Source organism: Marmota marmota, unplaced genomic scaffold (genome assembly GCF_001458135.2).
Source record: "Marmota marmota marmota unplaced genomic scaffold, marMar, whole genome shotgun sequence".
Lineage (NCBI taxonomy): Eukaryota > Metazoa > Chordata > Mammalia > Rodentia > Sciuridae > Marmota > Marmota marmota.
The window spans coordinates 53,937,698-53,949,758 of record NW_026000005.1 but is presented as its reverse complement, the minus strand read 5'-3'; the positions used below and the strand labels follow the sequence as shown (position 1 = coordinate 53,949,758).

The 12,061-nt window shown below is 57.9% G+C and overlaps 1 protein-coding gene and 1 long non-coding RNA gene across 5 annotated transcripts; both read right to left on the bottom strand.

Moving 5' to 3' along the window:
- Positions 1–834: 834 nt before the first annotated feature.
- On the bottom strand, positions 835–6,862 carry LOC125618331. 2 transcript variants are annotated; one of them, XR_007349629.1, is made up of 3 exons: positions 6,366–6,862; positions 4,969–5,048; positions 835–4,194 (listed from the first exon to the last, which is right to left on the bottom strand). It is a non-coding gene; the product is annotated as an uncharacterized LOC125618331 (long non-coding RNA). The 2 variants fall into 2 exon arrangements; XR_007349628.1 differs by lacking the exon at positions 4,969–5,048.
- A 273-nt stretch (positions 6,863–7,135) lies between these two features.
- Positions 7,136–10,227, bottom strand: Rtp5 (receptor transporter protein 5 (putative)). Of its 3 annotated transcripts, none has more exons than XM_048808969.1 (3): positions 9,981–10,227; positions 9,178–9,363; positions 7,136–8,858 (listed from the first exon to the last, which is right to left on the bottom strand). In XM_048808969.1, exons 1-3 carry the CDS (start codon positions 10,136–10,138, stop codon positions 7,364–7,366), a joined length of 1,839 nt encoding a protein of 612 aa, XP_048664926.1. In that variant the 5' UTR covers positions 10,139–10,227; the 3' UTR covers positions 7,136–7,363. The 3 variants fall into 3 exon arrangements, with proteins under 3 accessions (XP_048664926.1, XP_048664927.1, XP_015336571.1); XM_048808970.1 differs by having other exon boundaries at positions 9,178–9,336; positions 9,981–10,226; XM_015481085.2 differs by lacking the exon at positions 9,178–9,363 and having other exon boundaries at positions 9,981–10,221.
- Between the last annotated feature and the right edge of the window lie 1,834 nt (positions 10,228–12,061).

The following is a 12,061-nucleotide window of genomic DNA, read 5'->3' as shown; positions in this document are numbered from 1 at the left end:
GTCTGTACTGCTTAGGATGCAGCTATGAAGGACATGCTCAGAATCATTGCCCAGGAGCAGAGCTGGCTGGGAAAGCCACACAAAGGGATACGCTGAATGCACTGTGGAAAGAACACAGAGAAGCAGTGTGCATTCCTCTCCCAGTGGCTCTTGAATCAGCAGTAATGTGGGGGCCTGAGCCGCATGCCCACCCCGAGGGGGGAAGCTGGATTACTCTGTGCCTCTGCGCAGAAGCCACGTGTGCTTGGTCTACAGCATTTCCACGTTTATACTCATGGCCATTTTTCTGCTGTCAGGGCACTAGCAAGCTGCCGGCTTTTACCATCACAGCCTGGGAGCAAGCACGTCCACTCTGCTGGCTGCCAAATGGGGGCAGTGGGGGAGAGGAGCTCAGATGCAGGGGCAGTGGTTCTTGGCCACTGGTGATGACGGGGCCTGTGAGCCACATCCCAGCTTTCTGCTGCTCCTGCATACGGCACCCCAAGGGGCGGGAGAGCATCACAAGCGTCTGCCAAGATGCTGGTTCTTAGGACAGTAGCGAGCCTGCAAAGCAGCAGCAGAGACTGCCCTGAAAGCCACGCCCGAGGAAGCAAACCGCCCCCATGTGCCCTGCAGGTCCAGGTAAGGCCTTGTGTGGGGGACCAACCTTGCATGTGACTGAGTCACTCCCCGGCTGGGTGATTGAGGCCTCAGGCAGCAGCATACCTCTAGATGCCCCATCCTTCTTGGGTTTGAGGGACCAGTGTCTTATACATGGGTGTGCCTTCTTACCGCCCCATGGGTGGAGCTATGCTCACCTGTTCCTTTGTAATATTACCCCTTGCCCGTGTTTGGGATAGAATGTTCCATGGAAGTGCCTTTTGTGTGTCCCTTTATCTTACTGTGCCCTTGAGTGTGGCCTACCTAAATGTCAGTCAACCTGCTGACAGTGGACATCATGAAGATAGACTCAGCCCCCTGAAACCTGACCCCTTGCCTAATTTGAATAGCATCTCCTCAATAAAAGGGGTCAGCACGTGTGGGTGCTCTCTCTCTCTCTCTCTCTCTCTCTCTGCAGACCCTTAAGGTCAGAGGAGCCATCACAGCAACCCCAAAGAAAAAGGTATTTGTGTCTCTTGTGTGGTTATTTTACGCAGCCCAGTTCCCCTGAAGTGAGCCCTGGGTGTTTTAGTCCCAAACAAAACCTGGCAGCCTTGTAGAGCTACAAGGACTTGCCTAGCAGCCTCCAGTTCCAAGCGTCTGGCCACGCCCACACAAGGGCCACGCCCACGGAAGCCGGCCATTCAGGTCCTGGGTTCCGAGGGACCTCCCAGCGCATAGGACCCAAAATGGAAACTGGAGGAACCCCGTGGACTTCTGGAACCTAAGGGCACAATGCCTAGGAGCGAGAGGAAATGGCTAGCGAACACGGCAGATGGACAGGAAGTTTCCAACCCAAAGAAGAGAAATATGGTGAAGGAGCCAAGGAAGCCTAGGGAAGCAGGGCGAGGCGCCCTGGCTCCCGCTGCAGGGGAGGGGCCACCCCCAGCCTGCGTCTTCTGCTGGCTTCCCTGGCCTTGTCACCAAGAAAACATGTACACTGGCCACGTCCCAGCTTAAGGACCCAAGGCAACCCCTGGCTTCTGTAAAAGGCAAGGGGAGTGTTTAAGTAAAAGTGGAGTTCACAGGCTCTGGGGAGTCAGAGGGCAACAGCAAAGGGGGCAGTGCAAGTGTCCTGTGGAAAGTCCCCACATCTTCTACAAAGTCGTGGATCCAGATGCATGTGTAGCCCTAGAATAACTTCCCAGAAGGGTAACACCAAGAAGTTTAAGTAAAAGGCCAATAGAGGAGTAAATGAGGTACACGGTGATTAGGACCAGAAATAGTGTGGACTGAAAGCTTTTTCAGATTTTGGAATCTTCACACACATGACGAGAGGTCTTGTGGTTGGGATCCAAGTCAAAACAAGATGGCTTTGTGTTTCATATACTTTATGGGCTCAGGTGACCTTGCTCCACACTGGTAGTCGTCTTGTGCAGGAAACAGATCCGCGTGGTGGCCTCTTCCACTTGGTGTCACATCAGCACTAGAAGGCTTCGGAATTCAGATTTCAAGATCAGCAATGCTCAACAGTCTAAAAAACAGTCAGCTGACCCAGAAAAGGCAGGGATGGAGGAACACAGGAACAAAGAACCAAGACAAATAAAGACAAATCAGGGTTCAAAGTGAACTGTGTCCATAAGTACGTGAAATGGAAGTAGACACATCTCAAACAAAAGGCAGGAAAAGCCAGCTGCCTGCATCTCCAGGATCTCACTCAGAAGGCCGGGCACCAGGGCTGTGTAAGCCAGGGAGGCCGCACAGGCACCAGCGGAGGAGCACTGACATCCAGCCAGGGCACATTCCCAGAGACAGAGAGGCCCTTCCACCGTGGCAAAGGGCCAGCTTGTCAGGAAAACACAGAACTCTCAGTACTGAAGAATCTCATAACAGCTGCAAAATGTATGAAGTAAAAATAGAACTGAACAGAAATGAAAACCAGACTCAGTCACAGTCGGTGGTCACCACCTCTCGGTTACTGGCTAGACAAGCACATGAGACTCAGCAAGTCAGAAGATCTGGAAAGCACTGCCTCCAGCTTCAGAGAATGCAGATCTTAAGTGCATGAGGAACATGCATCAGGCAGGACACAGCCTGTGTCAGGCCAGAAGAGCACATCTCCATTTCGGGAGCGAGATGCTGCACTCATTCCCTGGGCAAAGTGGAATTAACGACAGGTCATTCACAGAATCTCCAGATCAACAAGATGATGCTAGATAGGCATCATGGGTCAAAGAAGAAATCACAAGGAAATCAGAAAACATGCCAAACAGTAATCAAAATGTCAGCCAAAATGTGTGAGATGCAGCTAACAAGGTCTGAGGGGAGGAGGCTGAACAGTGGCCAGTGGGCCCTGAAAGGGTCTTTGACTCCCTAGCTGACAAGGACATGCAGAGGAAAACATCACCAGACCTCCCCATACACCCTGCTAGATCCCCAGCACAGTGTGGAGGCCCCGAGGGTGAGGGCTGTTTGTCACCCAGTGTTAGCCCTCACAGAGTAACCGCTTCAGATGCAGCTTAAAGAAAAATAGAAAAGGCTTTCTGGGCTGGGCCACCTTTGCCTCCAGTGTTACCCAGTGAGTGGTTCCCAGCTGTGGAGGACAGAGGGATGGAGGGACAAGCAGGACATTGGGAGGGTGGACCAAAGGGTGAGTGCCTAGCTGTCCCTGGGCCTCAGGTGAACCCAGAGGTGGCAGGCACCCTCCACGTGGGGCTCCCTAGATGCTGCCTCTGGAGGTAGAAGCAGCCCTCCTAGATTGTGCATCTGCCCAAGGCCAGACCTGAGTGTTGGGAGAGCAGAAGAAGGCACCTGCGCCCGCCTGCTGCAGGTGTGCAGTGGAGAGAGACAGCCTGCTTGGGACAGGTCTGGATCTCTTCCCCGACCCCTGCAACCAGGGATCAGAATTCCTGGCACCCACAACCCTGGGTCTATGGGATACAAGTCATTGAGCTACCTGGCACCCTGTGGGTCTGTCCTGCAACCTCAGTTCAGACTGACGCACTCCCCTCCCTTACTCCCTTCCCTTCCCGTGTACCCTCCACTGGAGAACCAGAGGACTCCATCCTTCACCTCCCCTGCAGAACAGCCACTCACAGCCCTGCCTGGCCAAGAGGCCTGCAGTCCATGTTGCTGCTGCTGCCGCTGGACATATGCTGGGAGGGACAGTAGCCAGCAGGTGCTCCCCATGCTGCTGCATAGCAGAACTGCAGAGCTGGAGGCAGCTGTGAAAAATCACCCCTTATTCCAGTTAAGACTCCCTTCCTTACCTTCATGCAAGGTGGCAGCAGAGCAGGCCACTCCAGACCCCACCAGAAGGACATATCCATGGCCATCCGCCTTGTCTCAGACTCCCTCCCCACCCTTCTCAGGAGGGCCCCCATGGAACTTTCCAGAAGGCAATTTCAGGCCACTCTTGCAGATGGGGACTGGGCTAGCATGCAGACAAATTCTGCAACAGCAGTGAGTAAGCTGTCCTCTGGATTTTCAACTAAGAGAAAAGCAGCGAACACATTTTGTATGGAACACTTCCACAAAGGGCATCTGAGCCTGGCTGTGCTGCAGAGGGTCATCCAGCTTCCTCGCCAAGCGCCCAGGCGGGGGCCAGCTTCAGTCCTGGGATGAGGAATGGAGGTTTCCATCAGCTATCTAGTTCTGGAACTGGGTTTAAGTCATTTTCTTCTTGATCCATGGAGGCTCCCTGCACTCCCCCAGTTTCTCGCTCCAGTGACCGGGAGAGCCCCAGGCCAGCTGTAGCTGTGGAGGCTGGGCAGGCCTCCCCCATGGGCAGGTGCTGTGCTGATCACACAGCACCCTCACGGTGCTCCCTGGAGGGACCCAACACTGCCCCAGGACTGGTCCCACTGACAGAACATTTCTGAGAGTTTTGGTCCCATGTGAGGGCACTTGTGACCTGTGTCCAGGGTCCTGAGTGCTCAGGCTGCCCACAGGAGTAGCCACAGGGACTCAGACCATCACCTGCAGATGTCCATCATCGGGTGCCCTAGGAGGCCCCGCTCGGGCAACAAGGGAAAGGTAAGGATGTAGCCAAGTGGCTGGGCTCTGTGTGCTGGAGAAACCGCAGCACACCCCCATTTTAGCACAGATCCCAGCAGACAGGCACAGCTGCCTCAACAGGAGGCATCCCAAAGACAGAGTCCAATGTAGGAAGTGCCCCAGGGTCCAGCCCCTCCCTGCCTCCTCTGCACAGGGATGCAAGACTCCAGGCCCCCAAAAGGGAAGGGAGGCTGGGCACAGGAGGCCTGTAAGCCCAGTGATGTGGAAGGCTGAGGCAGGAGGATTGCAAGTTCAGCAACTTAGCAAGGCCCTGTCTCAATATAAAAAAAGAAACTTGGGCTGGGGATGTGGCTCAAGCGGTAACACGCTCACCTGGTATGTGCGGGACGCTGGGTTCGATCCTCAGCACCACATTAAAAAAAATAAAATAAAGATGTTGTGTCCACCAAAACCTGAAAAATAAATATTAAAAAAGAACTCTCTCTCTCCTCTCTTCTCTCTCTCCTCTCTCTCTCTCTCTCTCTCTCTCTCTCTCTTCTCTCTCTCAAAAAAAAAAAATTACTGGGAGTGTAGAGTGCTTGACTAGCATTTGCAATGCCCTGGGTTCAATCCTCAGTACTGAAAAACAAAGTTTAAAACAGCTGGGGCTGTAGCATAGTGGTTAAGTGCCCCTGTTCAATCCTCAGTACAATAAAAGTAGAACAAAGAAGAGACGGAATCCCCAGCCTCCCCTCCAGCCAGGACCTCTCATGAGAGTCCAGGGTGGGTTTGTCCTCTTTTCTGTCAGGGCCACCAGCTACCTGAGGCCACTCAAGACCAAAGCTCAACCCACTATGATCCTTCTAGGGACTTCCATGGCCTCACCCCAGTCCAAGACCTGCCCGTCCACCTGTATGACAAACCTGGCCCTACACCAGCCCTGCAGTGAGAAGTTACAGACCTCTGCAGGTGAGTCAACCCTCACACAGGTGCATAAAACCACATTCCCTCTGTCCACCACAGCGTGATGGGAAGTGCACCAGACCCTTCCAGTGGAAGTGCACCTGCTCTCACAAGTGCCGGGGGCCTGGTGGCAGGGAGCCCCGTCTCTAGGAAACTCATTTGCCCAGAAGGTTGTTCTCATTGTGAGTGTCTTCCGTTCTAGGCCTATGGCTGCTGATGTCTCTATATCAGTTTGGTCACCCAGTGTGATTATTGCTGCACCATATTTAAGCTCCTGTGAAGGCTCCAGTGGGGACTGGGGTGGAGGCTCAGATGCCTACAGAACTTGAGTCCCAGGCCTGCAGTGGCTTGTTACTGCCCTCTGCCTCAACTCCCATTGTGAGGTAGGTATGTGCAGTATTCAAAACAGCTGAAATACTGAGTAAGCTCTGCCAGAATCCGTGTGCCTGCCTCAGTAGCTCTCGTTTTCATTAGTGAAATCTAATTAATATTAATTATTAGTATAATGAAAACTAATAGTGATACTGAGGGTGCGTACAAGCTCGTTTGGTTTTAAGGAAATCAACCGAGTAAACCCAGAAGCACCTTCACAACATCAGTGACCAGAGGTCCATCCTGCGACCGCCGAGCAGGCTGCCATGCGGCAAAGAGGCCACACGGGGGCGCCACAGGAAAGCACGAGGTGCAGTGGGGCCTGGGGCGAGGGTGCTGCCGGGAGTGGGGGCGGTGCGGGAGGGGCCCTAGGTGGGGTCAGGGGGCGGGGACACACCCGGGTCCTGAGCCAGGGGGTCCCCGGGAGAGGCCCGAGTCTGGAGTGAGGGACTTACCCGCTGCCCCAGAACTGGAGGAGGTCCTCCCAAGAGGCCCGCGACAGGTCCCGGGTCCGGGCTGGTCGGGTTCGGGGGACTTGGCGGCCGCGGGGTGGGACTGGAGCTTGTGGCCCCGGTGTGCGCCGGCAGCGCCCTCCCCTCATCTGTCCTGGAGCCCCCCGCAGGCAAGGTGGGCCCGATCCTGGGCCATGCGGAGGGATCACAGGCTGGAGTCCCTCCCCTGCCCAGATGATAGCCCTTTGGGGACAGGTCGCGCGGAGGGGTGTGCGGGCCTCATTACCCGGCCCTGCGGGGTCGTCCCGAAGGACTGCAGGGAGAAAGGACGGGGCAGAGGGTGCGCTGGTTGGGTGGGGGTCTCAGAGAGGAGGCTCCGGGTCGGTCGTCAGCCCGGCTGCACAGCTGGGGACGGGAGCCGAGCCTGCTGCAAGTCCGCGCACCGGACCAGGGACCAGGGCCCGCAGTGCGGGGAAGGGAACTGGGTTTCAGGAGGTGTGCCCCCGCTGACGTCATCTGAAGGTGCGGGCATGACCCTCCTGCGTGGCCACTCCCCACACCTCTTCCCAGGTTCCTGTCCCAATGCAAAATATGCACACAGTCAGGAGCTCGCGGGGCCTCCGGAAAAAGGAAGCAAGGTGGGGTGCAGTGCAGGAGGTCCCTAAAGGGAGGAGGGAGAGATGGAGGAGAGCCCCTCCCCAGGCACGGGAATCCACCTGCTTACCCCTCAGTCCTCTTGGGGGAGCAGAGTGACCGTTTTTTTTTGTTTTGGGTTTTTTTTTTCCTTTCGTTTTATTGGAGTTTGACACAAATAAACTCCGGAACAAACAAGCACAGGTCAGATCACTCACAACAGACCCCCTAAACCAGCACTGGAGTCAAAAAAGAGAACAGATGGGGGAGATCAGTGGGCACTGGCTGGCAGCCCGGTGGTCTCAGAGGAGGGTAGCCAGCCATGCCTGCTAGCGCAGCCACATAGACGCCAGAGGGAGCGGTCCGGCTTAGAGGCCTCCGAGGTTCAGCCTGTACATGCACAGAAGCCACAAGATGCAGATGGTCAAGGAGATGCAGATCCAGAAGTCCTCCGAGGGCTTAGTGCGCTGCCTTCGAGGGCACCTGTGGGAGCAGAAGTCCTCCTCCTGGTGGGTGCCACACCTGGACTTGACAGGCCTGGACCTCAGCCGTCTCTTCTGATAGTAGCTGTAGGTGACCAAGCCATTGCTTTGGAGACCGCTGACCATATAGCTGGGGCCCTTGTGCTTTATGATACCAAAGACTGAGAAGGGGATGGTGAGGGAGCCCTGGCTGATGGGGACAGAACCAGCTGCTCCACTCTCCAGAAGTAGGGTGTGGCCAGCAGTGACCAGGTCCTGGCCCTGTTGCTCTTCTTCAGCCTCAACCATGTTAATAAGAGGGTCTTCATCGCTGGTATCACCAGTAACAATGAAGGGGAAGGTGACAGAGCCCTCTGCGCTGACAGTGGGGTCCTCAATGTGGTTTTCCCCGTGAGTGACAGAGCTCTGCCTGCCTTCCTGCCCTTTGCCCTGGGTGAAGTCAGTGACCATGTCCTGGCCTCTGATGACACTGGCCAAGGACGAGGGGAAAGTAATGGAGCCCTCCCCATTAGCCATGAGGCCAATGATATAGGACACTAGGGGTGGGTCTCTCCCAGGAGTGACAGGGCCATGGCTGAAGGCCCTGCTACTGGGGATCAGGACAAAGCCCTGGCCCTTGAAGAGGAAGCCTCTCAATGCAAAGGCCCTCTGGATACTGCCCGGCAGCCCTCGGCGGTGGAAGATGGGGGCGCTGAGGTTCACAGGGGTGCCTTTGTGCTCAGACCCGGCCACAGAGCTTCCAGAGAGGCAGATGGAGCCCTGGCCAATTATGGGTGGCTGGTGGCCACCAGCTGTTGGAAGGGAGCCCTTCCAGTGGCCACCTACAAGGGAGAAAGAGATGGTTATAGTGCCCTCACCCCCACTGAGGAAGCCATCACTCTCAGGAGACAGGTCCTCACTGAAGTCAACAACCAGAAGGGGGACGGTGGCAGGTGTGGGGCCACTGCTGTGGATGAACAGCTGCTGACCACTGGCCTCTGTGGCAGAGCCACAGCCCTTCACAGCGTGCCTGCCCTTCCTGGCACTGATGCTCTTGACCACAGGCCCCTGGGCAGGGTCGGGCACTGGCTGCAGGAAACAGAGCCCTAGATCACAAGCCTCACAGCAGTCCCCGAGGCCGATCTCAGGGCACTGCCCTGGGCCGCTGCTGTCCCCATAGCATTTCCATAGGATGAACAAGACCAGCTTGCTGAGGAAGATGTGGACACTGGCAGGGCTCACCTGGCACTCTGCCAGGGTGTCCAAGGGGCACAGCCTGCACTGCTGGCCCCACACCCGCATCCTCACCAGCCCCTGGCCACTGTCCCCGTCCCAGCACAGGTGGAAGAGGGTGTGCACGTGGGCAGAGCCCCAGGTCCACAGGCAGCGGCTGCACTGGAGCCTGTGGGGGAAGAGGGACAGGTGAGAAAGGGGAGGGCAGGCGGGCTGCCGAGGCCCCACAGCGGGGCCTCTCGGTGCTCTGCCGGGACCCAGACTGCTCATCTGCCCGGCGCCCCACAGCACTTGGCCTCACATCCCACTCAAACCTCAAACCTCAGCCCTCCCCCACCAGCCAGCCCGGCCTGCGGCTAAGGCAGGCCCACACCTCCTCTGCTGCGCATGAGCTCCATGAGGCTCGAGCCTCTGTCCACAGGGGGGCCAAACGTAGGTCTGACCGCCTTGGCCTGCAGCCCCAGATTCTGAAATCCCAGAAAGCCCACAGTGTCACCAGCATGGCACCGGGACTCTCTGCCTGTTCCTGAGAGGCCGGGAACTCCTGCCGCTGGCTGAGTCCTGCCGGTGGAGCCTGGCGCTGTTGGAGGCAGCCATGTGGACAGGCAGGCGGGAGCAAGAAGATGTGGGGAGCTGGGAGCTGAGCCCTGGCAGGTCCACATCCCAAAAGAGACCTGTCAGCTGACGGGAGAAATCAGGCAGGAGGAGGCTCTGTCCTCCCCTGAATGGTGATGGAAACTGGGGGGGCTGCTGGAGGGGTTGTCCCAGGGCAGACATGCAAGGTGGCTGAGGCACAGTGACTTGGAACAGTGTGACTGGCCTGCTGGAAGAGCAGTGTGCTGCTTCCAGGTGCATCTCAAGAGGAACCACTCACCCACACCTGGACAGGCCAGGACCCGACACATGGTGCAGAAAGCTGTGGCATTCATGTCAAAGGGCAGAATGACCCCCTCCCTGCCTGGTAATCCCAGAGTGACCAGATAGCATCACCCTGGATACAGATGGCTCCCCTGCCCCAGGGCAGCACAAGCCAGGGGCCCGAGTGAGCGGAACAGACCGCAGGTTGCCCCAACAGGGCCCTGGCCTCCCAGCCCTGAGGTCTCACTGCACCTAGAACTCCTGGCCCCACCCACCTGCTGGGGACAAGACCAGGTGGCGACACCTAGGCTACACGCAGCCTGGCCGCAGCCTGTCCTCAGGAACCAAGCGTGACCCAGAACTGGTGGGGAGGCACCTTCAGCCTCTCCCCTTCCCAGGACCCCACCCGAGGCCTCCCTGCCCTCAGCCGCACCTTGAAAGCCCTTTCAGCTGGAACTGGAGACCGCCACCCTCCAGGTCCCCAGCGACCAGGCTCTCCTCAGGGTGCAGAACCCAGAGGTCCTGGGGCTTCTTCTGGGCCATCAGCTGGGTGAAGGTGTCCGCCCACACATCCGCCCCAGCCTTGTCCATGCTGCTGCTGGCTCCGCAGTGCCAGCTGACAATGCCACTGGACCCCAAGGAAGCCTCCACACCCCAGGCGCTGGCCAATCCGCTGCCTTGGCAACAGCAGTCTCCATGGCAACTGGGTTTGTTCCAGAGAATGGGGAGGCAGAAAGGAAAAACAAAACAGGATGAAATTCCCAGGATCCCCCCACCAGAGCCAGGCCAGGAGCCTCCCGGGGGGGGGGGGGAGTTTCCAGTGTTCCAGCAGGCAAGCCCACTGCCCAGGGAGGCCTGCAGAGCACCAGCCGCAGGCCCCGCTCACCCCCCCCCCTCCCGCTCACCCCCCAGCACTTTCCAGCTTGCGCAGAGCCAATCACGGCCCTGCCTGTCCTGGGGTCACCCAGCCGTGGAAGAAGTGCTGCAAATTCCCCACCCCAGGCGCTTTTCCTGGACCCTTAGTGAGAGGCAGAGGGTTTGCATAGCTACGTAAAGGCACCTTCTCCCATTATCACCAGGCCCAGAGCTCCTTCCCAACCTCCACCCCTCCCTACCTGGGCCAGGTCCTCAGCCTGGCTGCCCACCTCCCAAGCTCTGCTCACACCTCTCCACAGAGCAGTACCCTAAGCCCCACGGCTTCTCTGCACGCTCACGGGGAGTTCCGCCACAGGGGCAGTTTGTGCTTGTGTGCCTGACTTCTTTCTGAGATTCGGTCTGCACCATGGCCAAGGCACAAGGAAAAGCAAGTTGAGAAGAGAGCAGGCCTCCTACTGGATGCAGTGGGAAGGGCCAGGCCAGTTGGGCAGCCCAGCAGGGAGAGGATGTGGGGTGACTTTTGCTGACAAAGGCCTCCCACATCCAGGTGCCCACTCCACCTTCTGCAGCATATCCCAGGAGCCCTGGGTGCTGGCTAGGGGAGGGTGCCATGTAGAGGCGCCCCCAGGATGGCACTCAGAGCTGCATCCCTTGGTAGCTGTGGACAGGCAGGTCACTGTCTGGAGGCCTTGAGCCTCTGGATTCCCTGACACCTACCAGCAAGGTGGGAAAGGGCAGATCCCCAGGGCGACTCCAGAGACTCCCTCCAGGGGAGAACAGACCCCACCCCTCAGCAGGCTGCAAACACGGTTCTGGCAAGGTCTGTGCCATCCACAGGATCCCACTGTCCATGACCCAGGGGCGTCCTCTTGGCAGAGTGAGCTTAGCATCACGAGCTCTTCCTTGTGCACAGGTCCTGCAGTGGCCTCTCTGGACCCCAGCTGAGGGTCCCCGGCCTCAGCACCAACTCCTAGTCCCAGCCGATCCCTTGCCTGGACGGCTGCAACTGAGGATATGATCCTCCCACTGCAGGGACCTGTGCCCCTCTCAGCCATCAGCACCCCAAGGGACACCAGGAGCTCAGCCACCCTCCCTTCCCCGGGAACTCGAGAAAACACCCTGTGGCCAGCTCAGCTCCTCACCTCACCTCACCTCTGCCCCACCTCCCTCCACACACTCCATCTCCTCTCCTCTCCTCACCTCCCCTCTGTTCTACCTCCTCTCCCTCCACCTCCCTTTCACATCTCCCTCTATTGCACTTCCCCTCCCCTCCCCTCCCCTGTCCTCCCCACCCCTCCCCTCCCCTCTCATGCTCCCTTCTCCCCTCCTCTTTCCTCTACCTCCCCTGTCCTCTCCTCTCCTCACCTCCCTCTCCTCACCTCCCTCTCCTCTCCTCCCCTTTCCTCTGCTCTCATCCTCTCTCCTCTACCTCCCTCCCCTCCACCTTCCTCTCCTCACTTCCTTCTTCTCTCCTCACCTCCCTCCCCTCACCTCCCTCTCCTTATCTCCCTTCCATCACATCCCCCCTCACCTCCCCTCTCCTCCACCTCCCTCTCCTCACCTCCCTCTCCTCACCTCCCTCTCCTCCACCTCCCTCTCCTCACCTCCCTCTCCTCACCTCCCCTCTCCTCACCTTAT